Here is a 17,939-nt window from a genome sequence, read left to right as displayed (position 1 = left end):
AACCTACACTTGTGTGGTGTGCTGCTTGGCCACATTAGAAAATTTGGTCTGTGCAATGAGGTTGAGCTGATGGATGAATGCAGGGACTCATTGCTCTGTAAACAGGCTATAATTGGACTGGGTGGCGCTATCTGAAAAACGCCTTTCCATAGGACATAGGGAATTGGCCCAAAGGATTATTTTAATAGACTTTTTACACAGACTACGAAAAACGTTACTCCAAAATAAAATCAATACTAAGATCTGATTTAATGTTTCTTTATATTGGACATATAGATAGATCCCAATTACAACTAATATTATTAACATCTGATTTAACCAAATGACTACTGAATAATTACTTTCAACTGGCTGACATTCCTGGGTAGAGTCTTTAGTTATGTGAGGGATTATAATTGTTGGATGGGCTCAGCATTTTTGACAGGATTATGTGTACCAGCTACAAAGTCAGCATGAGATATTTTCAGTATCATTATCTCTGCATGATTTGGGACAGAGTATTAATTCTGATCATGACAGAACCAACCTTGGCTTCACACAATAATCCTGTTGGTGTTTATTAAAAAGAGTCACATTGTGTGCTCCCCAGTTATGGACTCACATGGACAACATGAGTGTGATAACACTCATAAGACTTGATGAAAAATTGATTTTGTCATGGTACACGTTAGCTTAGCAGTAGCCACAACACTTTTTAACAAATCTGGACAGCAAAAAAATGCATAAACAATACATTTCAGCTAAAGCATCTGTTGTTGCTTTTATTATCGTTTGTGTCTAGTATTTGCTCTGTGAGCAGGTGACAAAGAAGTTGAAAAGGAATGAATTTCCTCACATGCTTTAAATTGTTTGAAGCTGGTGACATTTATCAGGTTATTGAAGTCTCTAATGAATGGAATACAATGGTTTACAATAAAACTCTGAAAACTTTATTTTTAATAGCTGTATGTTTGTGTCTTTTACCTGATGAGCATTTCCAGAGAAATAGACTGTTATTTTACAGTTTTTTTAGGCAGGACAAATGTTGATATGCAAGTAGATTTAAGAGTTTTACTCTGCATTGCAATCTGCTTATAAGCATGTTGATGTATAATTATAGACCAAAGCACCCAATGATTATTTGAGACCTCATTAAAACCTTACAGACAAGCAAGGAAGGGTTGTTTGCATAGGTTTAATGTGGTCTGCAGATGGTCAAAACAAACCATAAAATATTGATTTAGCATGTAGCCTAATGTAATATTAAAACAAATAAAAATTATTTAAGCACACATATGCTCACAACTGAAACAGAACTTTCTTTAAGGCATGGAACCCCTCCACCCTTTCAGAGCAATTGCTTTGGGGGGAAATAGTTTGAAGTTTCAGTCGTCAGTCCTCTGTGTCGTAGCAACCACATATCTCCAAAATAATCCACCCCCTGCTGTTGCCACAGGTATGCTACAGCAAAGGAGAGTGACAGTTTCTGGGTGTGAAAAGAGAGTACATTTGAGTTTGTGTGTTTTTGAGAGGGGGCAGGGTGAGTGACAAAGGTTGGGCAAGTGCTTTGCATGTTAGTGGGAGGGGATTACGTGTTTATGCCTAGCTCTGCACCAGTGACAAACTTGTTCTGTCAGAGGTAGAGTGTTATGTCAGTCAAATCACAGAAACCCCACCTCTCTGTTGTAATGTCACTTTATTGCCACCTGAAGTACTTCCTCTCCACCCCCTCTGAGCTAACTGGAGGTCTGAACTTTGGTTGCAATGATTTCTAGACTGCGTTCCCAAAGACTTCTTGTGTGATTAGTCTGATTCAGAAGGTGGATACATATTCTCTGTCAACAGGACAACATCAACATCTTCCTGAAGGCTTGTGCCAAGCTAGGATTTAAAGAAGCTCAGCTCTTTCATCCAGGAGACCTGCAGGACTTATCCACACGTGTAACTGTCAAGTAAGTTTTAATTCCCATGAATTATGAATCTGTTTTATTTATTTAATAAGTTTGACCATTAAACAGGTTTGAAAAACACTGTCACAATGTTGTAAAGAGCTTGGGTTCAGTTTATGGTTTCGGGCATGTTGATATTGACAGATTGTCCACGCTGCCCACATGCCTGTGTAACATGATCTGGTGTTACTGACCCTTGGTTTAAATTTAACTCAACCCATTATCAAATCTGTGACCCCACAGCTTGATTCCTTGTGTGGAACAGATCTGTTTTGAAAGCTTGAGTAGGTAGTGTTAGCTATGTTTGTCATTTGAGCTGATTCTAAGTTCAAAATTAGCCAAATTTTGGATGAAAAGGATAAGGGCAATTATATGAAGCAGTGTTCTCCTACACAGACCATATCACACTAATAAAACTGGCCAAGTGGATGAGATGTGAAATCCAAGTCTGCACTTTTAATCTAGAAATCTAAGACGTTCATTCAAGACACCATTTTCAGTGTTTGAAGGCATTACTTTATGCTGTTCTAGCTTCAGTGTTTTTATTTACCCCTCACATGAGTCTAGGGTGAAACAGAAACGGCATGTTGAACAACCTGTTCAGTTATTTTGACAGGTGTGTCTTTGGGAGGCAGTAGTTTAGGGCATTGGCAGAGCTACTCGTAGATGTACAGTGTTACAACAAACCAAAGGTTTTTCTTACAGGTCTTTACAGAATGTGATTGTTTTTCTTTTATTCACATTTTGATAAATCTGTCTTTCCTGATTTGATTTGATTAAATTCCAGTTGTACTGAGCTCTGGAACAAAATCGATTATAAGTAATAGAATTATTACTAGTTCAAAACTGACTTCTAGTATTGTAATATTGTAGTTTTGTCATATCATCCACTGCTAATAACTAATTCAGTGTGTCTTCATGCTCTTTAACGTAAGTGAGAGTGTGGTCAAAGTCACAACTGTGAGTTGCAGGTTCAACAAAGCCAGCTTTGCTGCATGACTGTAACCATGCCACACCCTAGCAACCTTACTGATCAACCAGAGTTTGCTCCCTGTGGTGCTTTTGTATGTGTGTGCGTGTGTGTGTGTGTGTGTGTGTGTGTGTGTGGTACACATTTGTGGTCTGTCCAATGTCAGGCATTTGTCAGTGCACCCAGTATGTTGCTTCTAATTATAGAAAGGAAAGGTCAGTTTTTGATAGTGGACAGGGCAGGATTGTGACCTGAATACTTTAATGGTTCTTTTTAAGCTTCTGTTTCTTCAATATGCATCTGGTGGAGCTTTTTATGACTTGCAAGTGTTTGTGCTTATGTTTACTCCATGTAAACAGCTCCTTTCTTGTCCTTTGTCATAAACATTGAAAACTGGAGACTTAGAAAATCACTATGTATGTGATTATATGGGATCCTTCTAATTGTACTGTAGCTGTTGAGATGGTCCACCTTAAACAACTCCATTGAAAATTTACATGCATAATGTGTGTGATAAAAATGACATAGATGTTACCCTCTTTTGCCTACTAAGAGATAATATACTGACTAAAGCTCACTAATTATATTAGAAGATTATTCTGTCAGTTCCAAGTTTGCTGTCAGTTAAGTGAAAGTTTTACAGGCCTTTGGGAACCTCAAGTTTACAATCTACTGTCACACGAAGGGCAACTGTGATGTTCCATGACTCACTTAATTATTACTAATCACATCAAGAAAACGAAGGATCTCAGCCAGACCAGCAGCTTTTAGGCTTCAGCTTATTTATCCTGAATAAACCACCACCAACAACAACAACAACAACAAAAACTGATTCATAAGCAGGGATGTAGGGTATGTGTTTTTGTATGTACTTTTCTTAACTAATTTGCTCAACAAATAGGAAAAACAAAGCAAATATCTTTAAATATCCTGAACTTTTTCCTGAGTATTGATTTCAGATATTCATCAACACTTGGACACATGTCTTGTCACAATGCACTGATAGTTTTGTCTGTTTGTATAAAGAATTTGCTATTTGTCGTAACTCTGTTAAATTTACATGTGCTGGACTATGGACCACAAGTATCTTGATGGAATGTCCGATCACACTAATTCTGAATCATAGTTCAGACTTAATTATTGGTTGTCATAGAGATGGTGAAAGGCAAGCAGTCTTGTTCGAACTTTGTGCTTGGCTCACTGATGCAGTATTGCAGTCACTGCCCACTGTACATAATGTCTACACCTACCTGATATTATGTAATATTGATAAAGAATTTTATCACATACTTCATTCCAATATAATATCTTCTGCTAGTTTAATATTTCATCTAGTTAAATATTTCATCCAGCTAGGTTAAATCTTCACTCTTTAATGTCTCTGTATTTTGTTATAATGGATTCTATTTATTGTTATATATAAACAGTAATTAAAGTAGCTACATATGAAAGCCAATGTGTCAATATAGGCTTCCAAAGTTTTATAAGTCAGTACTTATCAAGTGTAATTTTTAGAAATCAATTATGTAATAATTAAGAGGGTATATGGCATATTTAAAAAATACTAAAATAATATAAATCCAGGAATAGCTGTTATTATGTTTAAATTGACTTTCTTTTTCACATATTTCTATGAAAAAAAAAACAACTAAAGATTACATTAATGTTTCGCACCTACAGTTATATTCAGCAGTGGCCACAGAGACTTGCATGAAAGACCTGTAGTTGCATTTATTCAGGATGTATGCAAGATAGAATGATATTACTGGTACTAGTATTTGCCTGGTACTAGAAGTAGGTTCATAGTTTCTGTGTTAAGCCTGAAAGTTACATTCATTTCAATATCAAATGATATTGGGTAATCTCACTTAAAAGTTATTTGAACTATTAACAGTGCATGTTGAATCTAAAAGGAAGGGCAGATGCCACCATGAATACTGTGTTTACTCTTTGGGTGTGCAGTGCTGGATGGCAGTCACTATCATGAACCCTGGTGTATCTGTCTGCTGCACAATTGTGAATGGCACGATTATGGTGAATACAATAAACTCAATAAACTCTCTTTGGTGGGAATGGGCCTTAACATTAACATGAACATAGGGGCGGTGTTAATGCTTCCTGACTGGTTCAGTGGAAGACTGAAGTGCCAGTATCACTTACTTATGGAAAGTAGCTGGTGAGTATGAGAAGAATTGAAAAAATCCTTCAGAGCATGTTAGTCATTTCACTGCTGATGTTTTGTTTAAAGCTTGTCTTTTCATATCGTGTGGAGTTATGAGCTGTAAGGTGAAGCAGTTAGTTAAAAATGATTTATGCTAGGGACAAAGGTCATGATCAGAATTTGTATGTGCTAACAAGGGAACATTCTTTTGCAGCTGAATGTTACTGAGCTTAATTGCTCAGGTATGCATGTACATGCACACACCCTCTCATGTTCAGCGTTTTTGAATAAATGACTAGACAGAAATTTAGTCTAAATGGAGGTGTGGATGTTTCACTCACAGCCTCTCCCTTCTATTATCAGGATGTCATGGATGAATTGTTAAACAGGGCTTGGTGAGGTTTGGCTGGTCTTTGAGGAGTGACACAATATAGATACTGAGAATGGGTGTTACAGTTGAAGGACTGAAAACACAAAGTGTTGTGTAATGGAAAGCGTAAGAAGGACTCTATTTTCGATTCTGTTGAAGTGGGATGTAGTGTTCACTCTTAAACATAAAGGCACTAAAATTGGTGTTTTGGAGTGGCACTTATATAATATAAATCACATAGTGTTTTCACTGTTAGACTGAAATCTATCACTTATTTGGCTGGTGTATTCGCTGTGCAACTTCTGTTGGTAGTTCAAATCCAGAGACCAATTCTGTCACTAGACTAGGAATGTTGCTTGGGCCATTTTCTCTGTTTATTCTCACCAGCCCATGGAAGTGTTTAACAACTCAGCTCTGGTTCAGCTGCCACTGCCAGTTGGAAGAAGCTAATGGTGAAAACAGACTGTGCTCTGTCTCATAGATGCACCTTTTCTTCAAAAGAATGTAATATCACTGAGTGCAGTCTATCATCAATTTGGCATTCCTAAAGATACCCTGTTATTTATCATATAGTGTGCTATGCACGACAAAGGGAGTATATAAAATAAATGTAATTTCAGAGAAATCTTACATTGCAAATGTGTCAAAACAAAAAGAGACATTAGTGTTATAGTAGTAATGTTCCTACTGCATAACATAGTGTGGGTTAAGGGTTGTGGGTGTGTGTGTATAAAAAAAAAAAAATACCCAGCATATTCTTTTAAATTACAATTGCATTCAGATTTACCTTTGTGGTGACCAAACATCTGTAATAAATGTTTCAGTAGGATAGCTTAAGACAGCTAGCTTTGTGCAACCTGAAGGCAACATTTTATGGGGCAAACCAGCCCTTGATAACGCATCTTATGAAATTACTATTTTTACCAAATATCCCATAGGGAAGTATTTTTCTTATTTCATTATTTACTTATGTGAAAATTCTGAATGTTTCTTTATTATTCGTTCATTTGGAAAAAATAAAAATAAAAACATTCCTCAACATGGCTGACATAGTAGAGCACTGCCACTGTGTCATGCTAGCTACAATGCCAGGAAGTGACGATTAGATGGTACAGTCGATGTCCCTCTGGATCTCTACCAGCATGGGTTGTTATACTGAGATTGTTCTAGGAGCACAGGATGCTTGTCTGTCTTAATCTGTGTATATATTCTTGTATCTTTTAGTACAGATGGTTTGTTTGTAGGATATATAGTCATTGGATGTGAGCTGTACACGTACAAGCAACAATCAACACTGACAACTACTATGTTTTCTTTGGAGAAATAAACATTGTATAGTATATGTATTTTATACATACAAAATTTATCAAGTGGATATGCGGCATTTTAGTAATGTAACACTTAATATGTAAAGAATTATTTAGCCATTCTGCTTTATCAGTAGTAAGGACCATTTAACAGTGTAATTAAATCAGATCTCACATATAAGTACAAAGTGTAAAGTAATGGTAGTCAGTTTTGCTTGTTTCTGTTTGATCTGTAGCATTTAGTTGCAGGAGATGTTGACGTAAATGCAAAATTGACCTTACTGTAATTTGTACAGAATGTGATTTGTGATTTTTAAAATGTGTCTTTTTCGAGTAGCTCTGAATCAGCCAGTGATTGTTTTCATTTTTTCATTTTTCTCTTTCACATGAGCAAACAGCTGATCATGTAGAACCACATTCTAGCCCCTAGGGTCTGTGAGCAGAAAGCTCTCTTTTATTCTACATTTACTGAGGTATTGCTTGAGCAAAACTTTTAAATTAGCATTAGGCAATCAGTGCCCCTGTAGATTGTTCCTGAAATCACTACTCCAGAGCTGCTGTAAATGTGGACTTTGTTCTGCCATAAGAGGAAAAAATGTCCCCCCCTCGCAGCACTTTTATTGGGGCAATAAATCTGTATGATATGGTTGGGTGAACACTGTTTAATTCATTTGAGTGCACTTGCTGTGCTGGTTCACTTACATTTGTAAAGCCACAGGCCACTGAATGGTCTCATTCTCTGTTCAATGACCAGGGTCACTGCTGAACTTTTGTCATTGAATGTTTTGACTTATTGTCTTATTGGGAAATAAATTACAAATGCGTAGAGGGAGTAGTTTTGGTTATTTGTCTAACTTTTTTTTAGCACTGGAAAACTCCTTGTAAGACAGCTTACTACTTTGATAGTAGACACAGTGTGTGGCACAATAACACAACATGTAGTGTTGGTGCCACACAGCTTCACGTTTTTGGGATTGTGTGTTCAAACCCTGCTATGGGTGACTGTGAAGAATTTGGTGTGTTCTCCCCATGTCTGCATGGGTTTCCTCTGGATGCTCTGGTTTCCTTAATAGTTTGCACTAGTTACATAGTGCAGTTTTTGCAGTGCTGTGCCCTGAGTAGCAAAGACAAAGGCTCTATTCTCCCTACTAAAGCTCAGGGAAGCATCACGGTTTTGAAGATTTCAATTTAAAATTGCAGTGCAAGTGATCAGTCATGCAAGCACGTAACGGTTCTTCAGTGGTGCTTGAAAACAAATCTTAAATTTGCATTTTGCCCCACACCTACCCCAGACCCACTGAACTGGGTAAGCAGTTACAGACAATGAATTAACTAATTAATATGTGACACATTATAATTTTTCCTTTTAATCCAGTTCACAAATATTTTCTGGATAAATATTTCAGAAAATCTTCAGAACAGATTTTCTTAACTTAACATTAGTTAAATCTTATCTTTGATTTATGCTTATTTTTTTTAAAACAGAAATGGAGAAAAAACTGCATATATATCTGTCATGGTTGTAATTCATTTTAATATAGTCATACTTGACTATCTTTCTAATTTGGTGAATCCAAACTAGCAGAAATGACCTATTTTGAAAAAGATTGTGTCTCAAGTGGATTGTGTCTCCAGAGTTGGTTTGAGCTTTCTTTACTCTTTTAAACCTCAAGGACATTTTACAGTGATCTTGTTTTCTGGCTTATATTTGTAAGCACAATTTAGATCCAAAGTGACCTTCATTTGTTAATTTGTCAATGTTTCCATATTACTCCCTACATATTTTTAGTTGGGATTATTATGATTTTTATTAGTTTCAGCACAGTATTTGGAACAGAAGAGCCAAAACGAATACAATACAAAACGAAGTCAATACAACAGTTATTGTTGTTGTTTTGCATGACATATTTGGATAGGACCAGGGTGACTGTACTATCTGCTGTCCAGCACTGAGTGTATGCCTTTTGTGCTGTGTTGTGAGGGGCATCTGGCACCAGGGATTGTGCTCTCACTTTCTAGCTCATTCACCGGGGATCACTGGTACCCAAAACATGCCCACTATTCTTTTATTGTCTTTTTCCCAGGCAGCAAGTGATTAACCACACACTCCTCTTCTCTCCTACAGGCACCAGGAGACCAGCAGGAGGGTCAAAAATGTAAGTAATAATGTTTCACATGTTTGTTGACATCAAACATATATTAACCATATAGCTCATGTAATGAGTTATGCTAACGAGCTATATTGCTTGAGAGCATATTCATAGCATGTCCAGCAGTGTCAGATATGTATGTGTTATCCAATATGATGTGTAATTTTACATTTAGAAGACGTTTATGTTGACATTGTTTGGTTTAATCTATAGTCTCATAGGAAAGCTTTATCTCAGTAATTCCAACTTGTGGATTGTGGTTTCCTTGTTGCCTAGTAGTGTATAATAGGGCTGTATATAATGAAAGGTTGCATACACTTGCAGAGGTTTCTGGATAAACCTAGAAACAAAGCTTTGTACTCATGGCCAGCCACCTGAATGTAGAATATATCTAAGATGGCATTTATAACAAGCTTATAATGAGTTCTACAATAAAACCAATGTGTAATTTTTCAATTTGTACTCCAGGTTCTAATCACAATATACTGGCTGGGCAGAAAAGCACAAGGTGATCCTTCGTATAATGGACCTTACCTAAACCTAAAGGCCTTTGAGGGATTACTAGGCACAACACTATATAAGGTAAAATATGGCATACATAATATTCTCCTTTTGATATTTTTTGGCACTTCCAGCCTCATAAACTGCAAACTAGCTCTTGAACAGCCCAAAAGTCATTGCATTTCCATCCACTAGTATTTAAAACTAAGAATGGAATCAAGTGGTTACATGGCAGGGCTGAATTTGAATCTTTAAGCACAGAGTAAATCATAACATAACCGCTTCTGTCAGTCAGCTATTTTGATCCTGTTTACTTTGTTACATACCACAAATTCTTTTATAATTCATATACAACTGCTGTTGTGGTTAGAAATTATATTGAGTTTTTATTTTCTGTTGATATACCTTTCCACATAGTTTTGTGATTTACATTTGAGTAGTGTGCAGAAATAAAATCAGTAGCATGTAGTTCTTGGCTTAGAACCAAAACATGTTAAAAGCTTTCTAAATGCTTGCTCACAGCAAGCCAGAGCTTGTTTCAACCATGGTGGTCAGAGTGAACAGCATTTATTTTGTTAATGTCATTTCTATCACAATGAGCCCACTACAGCCATAACAAACATGGATGAGGACATTTGCATACATGTCCCACCTCAGTGGTTTGACTCTAAAAGTCTTCAATGTCTTTACACTAATTTAGATTGTATACTAAGATGTATTGTACTGAGAACCAGAAAGACTCAGCTCTTTACCCATTCATCCTGAAGAGCTGACTCAAGTTTTTGTGCTTTCCTCACTGTGTGTGTGCGCATATTACAGTCTTTCCCCTCATACTCTACAGGCACTAGAAGATTGCACGTCTCCACGGGGCAGTGTGAGAAAACGTGACTTTGGAGACAGCTGGTACTCAGAGAGAGAAGAGATTTTTCCTTTGCAGGCCAGACACAGAAGAGAGGACTCTTTAGACAGTTTAGACTCACTGGGCTCCAGGACCACCAGCTCCTCTTCAGAAACCGCGCTCAAAGGCAGCAGTGAGGGTAAGAGACTGAGCTGTGAACTGCAGCTCCTTTATATCTATAGCACAAACCTTGTTTTTCGATAAGGGTTTTCTTTAGTGCTTCCAGAATGCAAAGGAAATATATGGCGAACATGCAAGGGGAAATTACGTGTTTGCTTTCCCAATATTTGTAATAGATAAGAGGATATTAACAACACACTTAACAACAGTTGTTCTAATAATCTGTGATGGATGAATGAAAAAGTTTGGATAAATGCAAAAGTTTTCACTTATATATCAGCCAGACCATATCGAAAACATTACAAAGCTTCTCAAAGCTAGTGTGCCTTTATTCTGTCAATAATGGGATCTGTATAGGAACTAAGTTTCAGGTCTCAACGTTTGGCGCCCTCTAGTGGTGTGCTTTGGGTGCCTATTTGTCTCTTAAACACACTGAAGGCCACAAAAACAATACTCTTGTTGTCCTAATGTTTTTATCCACATTCCTACACCGTGAGATGAGTGAGATGTTCAACAGACATTCATTACATTCATTATTTCAATAGACATACCAAATGCCCTTCCTGCGGGCTCTGACATTTCTGTTATTGTTCCTTGTACATGTCTCTAAACCCACAAGAAAACTTACTCAGTGTTCATTTCAGTGAGACATTCCCCTATACTCCACAGATACCTGTAAATGAGCCTCCTTCCATTCCCACTATTATGCTATCCATGTTAACTGCTGACAAAATTAAGATAGAGTGAGAGAATGTTGCTACCTGGGGCTTTATTTGTCCTCTCTAGGCTTTGGCAGTGATCCTGAAGCAGAACTGGGCTTCAGAATGTCGCAAAACAAGGACCCCATCTCCTATCGCCGCTCGCTTGCAGTCACCCCCAAGACCACCACTCCATTCAACCAGTTCCTACCCAGTAAAGACAAGCAGACAGGTTATGTTCCTGCACCACTGCGTAAGAAACGTGCTGAACGTCATGAAGACAACAGACGCAGCTGGACCAGTCCCATGTACACTGAGGAGGATGGAACATTTTCTAGGTAATGCCAGTTTTTCTAGTATTCGTGTTTTATAGATATTTTGTTCAGGAAAACCTTGGAACACTTCATCTTCTACTGGTACACATTATTCACAAGGGTATGCAATTCAAAGATTGCTTAGTAAAAAAAAAATAAGCTTGTCTGCCTGATGCAGCCTGGGCCCATATTTATTAGTATTTTAAGAACATTTGGGATCTGTTTATGCGGTTTGGATGACGATATGACATAGTGTACCCTCTGAAACATTTGATAGATATGGATTTTGAACTGTATCAGCACTTGATTCAGGGAGTAACACTAACATTTTTGTTTTCCTTGATAACACAAGTAACTGAAAGATGTCACTCTGGTCATTGTAAGGTGATGTTGCAGTAGGCCTTTTCAAATGTCTAAATTTTGGTGCTGTCTCACCCCATTCTTTGTTGGTATTATGTGTCCTCTCCTGGACTCTGGTAACAGTGTTGACAGGACGGTATCCTCCCCCGTCAATGAAGCAAACACCCAGAGTTCCATGCCCACAGCCGTTCTTTCTTGGGCATGTGAGTACGAAAGCAGTGATTCAGATGCTGACCGTCCAGACCCTGATCTAGTCCTGGATGACCTGGCCAGCCGTAGATTTCACAGCCCATCTCCAGCCACACCCACCAACTTTGCTTTACCCATGGGCTCAGTGGAGTCAGCTGCTATATCCCGAACGACGTGGCCACAGATCACTGTTACTAACGTCCCCAGACAAACGCTGACCTACTTCAGGTCAGAAAAAGCCCCAAAACCAGCACGCTTCCGTTTGACATTAATGCTTAATCAGTGCTAACATCAATTTCTGCTCTCATTTTTGGGTTTTTAGTTGCTGTGGTTTTACATGTTCTTGTCTTGGTTTTGATTTAATCTCATGGTCCCCTTTGGAATGTCCCAAAACAAGTCTAATCTCTTTTGCCTATCCCTTCCTTTTTTGTTTGGTTTGGTTTGGTTTGATTTTGTGTTTGCTATCTCCACTCACATTTTAGTCTAATGATGTGTGGTGAGGAGTGATTATGTGCAGTGACTCATCCACTTGGCTGTGTCTTGAGCAGCAGTGAGTCTGGGTCTCCTCAGAAGGCTGTTCGGAGGCCTGCATCTGCTGATGCCTGCATGTTTGAGGATTCTGAGGAAGAGGATGATGAGATTGGTTATGCAGACCCAGTTCAAGATGACCTGTATGCACGTAAAGTGGGCGTCATACCCCAGCCTTCTGCAAATGTGCCCTATAATAAATTTCTGCCTAAGTTCTGGACCCCTGAGGAGGATGCCCATGTGCAGAAGATAAAACTGGGCTCTCAGCGAAGACCATGGTACAGAAAGATCCAGGGCTTCAGGTGCGTCTGGCACTGGGGAGGTTTCGAATAATAATTTAATGATGGTGCTGTAAATGATATGCTTACATTGCTGTTCAAAAGTTTGGAATTATTTCTCATATTAATAACAGTTAGGGAAAATTTGTTAAGAATTTTTTGAGGAAGTGTTTGAGGATTTAATAATACCTTTTGATAATGTGTTTTATAATGAATTATTCTTACATTTAAACATGCATTTAAAATGTCTTTCCCCAAGTTAAAACCTATGAATTTCAATCCTCAGTTTAGATTAGTTTTATCTATACATCTTCAAACTATTTATTTACTGCAATTCAAACATGTGATTCCAAACTTTAGAATGCTTTTATATTAGATTGTTATATGGCTTTACTATTTACTATAAGTCTCACATTATTTAGTTTATTTACTCTTCTGATCTTCATGCTTGTAGGTGATGGGTTCTGACTTCTGTCTTACTCTGTCCTTTCCTTTTGTCCTTCTTTCTGTCCTTTTGCACCATGACCTCCCTGTCCAGCCAGAAGAAATCTGGCTCATCTTCTGAGGATTCTGACTGTGATGTGTACCCCTGGCAGTGTGCGCATTCTTCCCGTTCACACTCTGAGCCCCCTCCCTCTCACCTTCACACACCTGAAATCTCAGCTCAGCCCTGCCTTTCCATCTCCCCCAGGTCCTTATCACAGCCCCATATTCAGTAGGACTGGCCTCACTACAGCTTCTGCGCAGACAAACTAATTAATGCAGCCTGCTGTGCTAAAGTATTTATCTTTCTTAATAGATGTTTTTTTTATTTTTTTTATTTTAGTAAGTGACTATGTTTATGTCCATCTGATATAATATGTAATGCTTAATGAATCTTCACATGAAACATTTAGAATTTACCAAAAAAAAAGATTCATGTCATAGAAAATATAATGAAATATAATTAATCTTTTTCACTTACCAGTCCATAGTGTACATAGTTTACAGAAATTTGGAAACAACAAACTCCGTTTTGAATTTGTTTACACCATTACCTTTATCATAATATTCAGCCTACAGCAAATACCCACTCAGAATTATAAAAAAGCGATTTGGTTCCCTTTGTTTTTTTTTTTTGTAGGAGGGCAGCCAATAAAAACAGAGCTCATTTACGTATGTCATACTTATAAACATGGTAAAAATATAGTGTAATCCTATAAGCTAAAGAAGGGTCTGTCATTTTTAATTGAGCTTTAACTGTTGGTATATACATTCACACAAGTATTAATACATGGACCTCATAGACAAATATATAAATTAAGGATGAGGACCTTTTAAAGTATGTCTGTTACCTTTCTTTAATAAACTTTGATTTAAAAATGTAGCTATCCCTGAAGTAGTACTTTCCCATAGCATCTTTGGCTGCTTTTTACTTTTTACACACTTGCATACTATCCCTGTCCTCTTGCATGCTCTGAAACCTGCTCTTTTTTTCCTTTCACTTGACAGTAGCCCTGCTACGGTTGCTCAGCCAAGTGCCAGACCCCCCTGGTTAGAGTACCCTGAGTTCTGGCCCAGGTCAGACCCCACCTCAGGCCCCAAGCTCATTAAATGCGAGAGACACCCTCTCAGAGGGCGTGAGAACCCCAAAGACCCATACAACGTGTCTGAGGACATCCTTCCTGATTTGGAAAACGATGACATGTTCACACGCCGTACATGTGCATTTCACTCCAGCTCTGAGCTGGCCTGGCTGAAATATGGTGACTTCCTCACCTCACACCGCAGATCAGAGCCATACATCAAAGTGGTCATGCAGTCCCACAGCAGCCAAACAAATTACCCAGACATTGAGAGGGACGACATGCTCTACCGGAAGGCCCAGCTTCAGTCCATACAGCGTCCTCCTTCAGGAGCACCTGATAACTACCACCCTGTTCCACTTCCAGAGCCCTGGACACTGCCTCCAAAGCTTCAGGCGAAGCTACTATGTGCCCCATGCCCTCCACCACAGCAACAGCCAAAGCCAGCAGTGATACAGAGAGAAGAAGAGCACCTGAAAACAGATGATATGCTGGTCAGAAAGCTGAGAATGGTGCGCAGCCACACTATGCAAAATCCCATGGGATCTGGTCAGAGTTCATCTGTCACTCAAATGGTCCCTAGTGTGCCTCAATCCTGCAGCGAGGAGGACCTGCAGAAATGGCAAGCCATCAGAGAGGCCAGTCGCCTGCGATATAAGAAGAGGCTTATGGTGGAGAGGTTAGGCTTCTGATTGCACAGGCATGCCCCCAGTTCCTGCTGCTGACATCTCAACCCCTTAGTTCCTCTCATATGCTTTTCACATTCATCTTATGTGTAGCTGAGCAAGGTTTGTTTAAGTGTGCATTTGGTTGTTTTCCATTATGAATTTGCTGAGTAGATGGGTTGTTTTCCATACCATCTTCCATAACCCAGTCTTGACAATGGATTGCTGTCAAGAACTGAATGTAATGTGAAAGAACAGGGATAATAATTAATGAATAGATCAGAAAACTGTATTAATTTAACAATTATATTTAATCTTAAGTGAGCTTATATTCATAAAACTATATTGCAAATAAGTTTAGGACATTTAGGTATTTGTGAATGCATAAGATTGAGTTTGCCAGTTACTCCTAAAATGTTTTTTTTTTCCCTTTATTATTCATGAGTAACAAGTATGTTTTTCTCTCTCTCTCTCTCATTGAGGATTGTCTCTGTGTTACATTGTTTGTCTAGAAACATAATAAAAGAAATCTTGCTGAAAGCCTTTGTGACAAATGCATCTATGCAAAATGAAACAATGAGTTGTTCTTACATTAAAGTCAAGCAGCTTGATGTTGCTTTAAATGTTGAGCTTTACACAGATTGAGAAGGTGGGTGTGTAATGACCAAAGCTGTGGAGGAATGTGAAAACCTGAGTAATGCCTATAAATAACACAGCCAGACACAGCCACCCTTTACGAGGCTGCCTGCATGCCACCTTGGTTAGAAATTCCCCATAGCCACAAGATCCAGTGAAAGCTGGAAGTCGTCCTTTTGTGTCTATGGAAACACACTTCCAAAACACACTCAGCTTGTGATAGACAAGTTAAACAGTTTAACTTCTAGGGTGGGCGCACACCTTTAACAAATTATTAAGAATTATATCAACTTGACATGTGGGGAACTCCTGTTTCCAGTGACATCAGTATACCTCTTGCACCTCTCCCAGAAGTGATTTATTGTGGAAATCTTTGTTCACACACTTCTGCAGGCACACTCCATGGGTTACTAATGTGATTTCTGCTCTACAACATATGTTCTCCACTCTGAAAGGAAATTCAATGCCAGCCATGAACCTGTCAGTGTTCTTGTTGCCTGGCAACAAACTGGGTTTTGCTAACAAATATTGATCTGCCTTCTGACCTTAAATGGGTTTGCGTACACTTATGAATTTCTGTGTTTCAATAAGGGATTGATCTCTTTTGTCGACACCCCCTAAATATGACACGGTTGTGTATGATTTTCTTTGGTTCCCCAGAGTGTTGCAAAAGAGGTCTGATAGTAATGGGTAAGTACATTTCTAGAGCAAGGAATGTGGCATATTTTGCTCAGCTTTGTTGTCATGCCTTGCTGCCTTATTGTTCTGCTTTGCTCTGACACTAGGAGCTGACACTCACATTTCTTCGTCCCCCATGGGCTGTAGGCCAGCTCTTTTCATTGCCACACAAAGTGAAATCACCCAATGCATACAATACTGGCTAATGAAACCAAACATTTGAATTGTGCTGAATTAAATGGTTGTGCCTCAGTGATTTGGGAAGCCTCTGTGGGTTTCGACACTGAGATTTCAGTTTCATAAATTTGGTGCACAGGACTGTTATGTAAATGCATAATGTTTTGGAACACTAGTCCGCTAAGTTGACATGTGTTTCAGCAGTTTTTACAGCTGTTCTACTAACATTGAACATATTTTGTATGATTTAAAAATGCATGAAAATGCTTTGAAATGGCTCTCTTTGTTTACCTTTTTTGTCACGTAAATATGAGCTAGACATGAATATAACTGAGTTCTATTTTAATACAGTATGGGAACGTCATTCCTGGATAATCTGATGCTGACTGAGTGTGCATGTATTGACAGGAACAAATCAACAAGTGACGTCGATGTTGAGCAGGCAGTCACAATGCAGGTGCATTATGAGCAGCTGGAACAGGTCCGTGCTCAAGTGAAGGAGAATGAGGACAAGTGGCAGGATGTGAGTATGAGCCCTGGCTGCACTGCTGCAGGGGCTTTATTGTGCTGCTTTCTTGTTCAAACACTCCCATTCACTTTCTTTTTAATTTATTGGCCCAAATGTTGTATTTATTAAAATTTGTAACTTTTTTTCAGAAGATTTACATTAAGACTTTCCTGCAGTAAGCACAAAATAACTATTTCATTAGTCTTTACAGGCTGATTCAAACTCCACACTTGCTTCTGATAAAAAAAAAATAACTCTTTCAGTTTAGAAGCTCTAACTAAGAAATTAAAATCATCAAGTCAATAAATCATTTTACAAATAGGCCTTTTATTTCTCTACTTTAAATGAAATAAATGAAAGGTCACTTACGTTTTGCATGTTATGGTAGCAGCCTGCCAGAGGTCAAAATGTTTAAAATGTTCACATGGTTGACAAATGAGTGTTTCCTATGAAATATTCGTATTAATTATCAGATTTTGTTCACATTGGCCGTGGCTGTTTTTAACCCAAATGACTGACCATTCTGTAAATGTCATGTGGAGTTTATAATTTTTCCTTTCAAAATGTATTTTTAGGACATGAGAGGGGTAGTAGTATTTCTGATGCAGTAGCGAATCTGGCCTGTGGCTTTTAATGAAAGGCAATATCTCTTCTTGTTGGTAGATGTGAAGGAGAACAGTTGATTGTACAGGACTGCTCACAGTGGGAGAGATGTTTTAAGGAGCCTTAAACTGTAAATAGTTGTTTATAATCACAGGAAAATCAAGCATTTTAAAGAATAAAATCATAATTTTTTTCGCCTGTGAAGTGGTATTGTAAGGGCGGATTTGTTGCAAGGGACTTGCTGCATTTGGGTCACATACGGGCTTTCAGTTCTCATGGGGCACAGGACGAGTAGAGCCAAGTACACAAGTAGGACACCTTTAAATCTAGTCCAC

At 38.3% G+C, this 17,939-nt stretch overlaps 1 protein-coding gene across 1 annotated transcript in view; it reads left to right on the top strand.

Moving 5' to 3' along the window:
* Positions 1–17,939, top strand: part of lmo7a (LIM domain 7a) — a 39,421-nt gene that overhangs the window by 8,251 nt on the left and 13,231 nt on the right. Inside the window, exons 5-15 of the mRNA XM_066686263.1 lie at positions 1,825–1,931; positions 8,862–8,892; positions 9,355–9,468; positions 10,229–10,424; positions 11,192–11,441; positions 11,901–12,194; positions 12,515–12,796; positions 13,311–13,463; positions 14,267–15,016; positions 16,299–16,328; positions 16,902–17,016. Coding sequence (XP_066542360.1) covers positions 1,825–1,931; positions 8,862–8,892; positions 9,355–9,468; positions 10,229–10,424; positions 11,192–11,441; positions 11,901–12,194; positions 12,515–12,796; positions 13,311–13,463; positions 14,267–15,016; positions 16,299–16,328; positions 16,902–17,016 — 2,322 coding nt within the window. The remainder of the gene's footprint in view (positions 1–1,824; positions 1,932–8,861; positions 8,893–9,354; positions 9,469–10,228; positions 10,425–11,191; positions 11,442–11,900; positions 12,195–12,514; positions 12,797–13,310; positions 13,464–14,266; positions 15,017–16,298; positions 16,329–16,901; positions 17,017–17,939) is intronic.

Source organism: Hoplias malabaricus, chromosome 12, assembly GCF_029633855.1.
Source record: "Hoplias malabaricus isolate fHopMal1 chromosome 12, fHopMal1.hap1, whole genome shotgun sequence".
NCBI classification, from domain to species: domain Eukaryota; kingdom Metazoa; phylum Chordata; class Actinopteri; order Characiformes; family Erythrinidae; genus Hoplias; species Hoplias malabaricus.
This window is presented reverse-complemented; position numbering and strand designations above follow the sequence as displayed.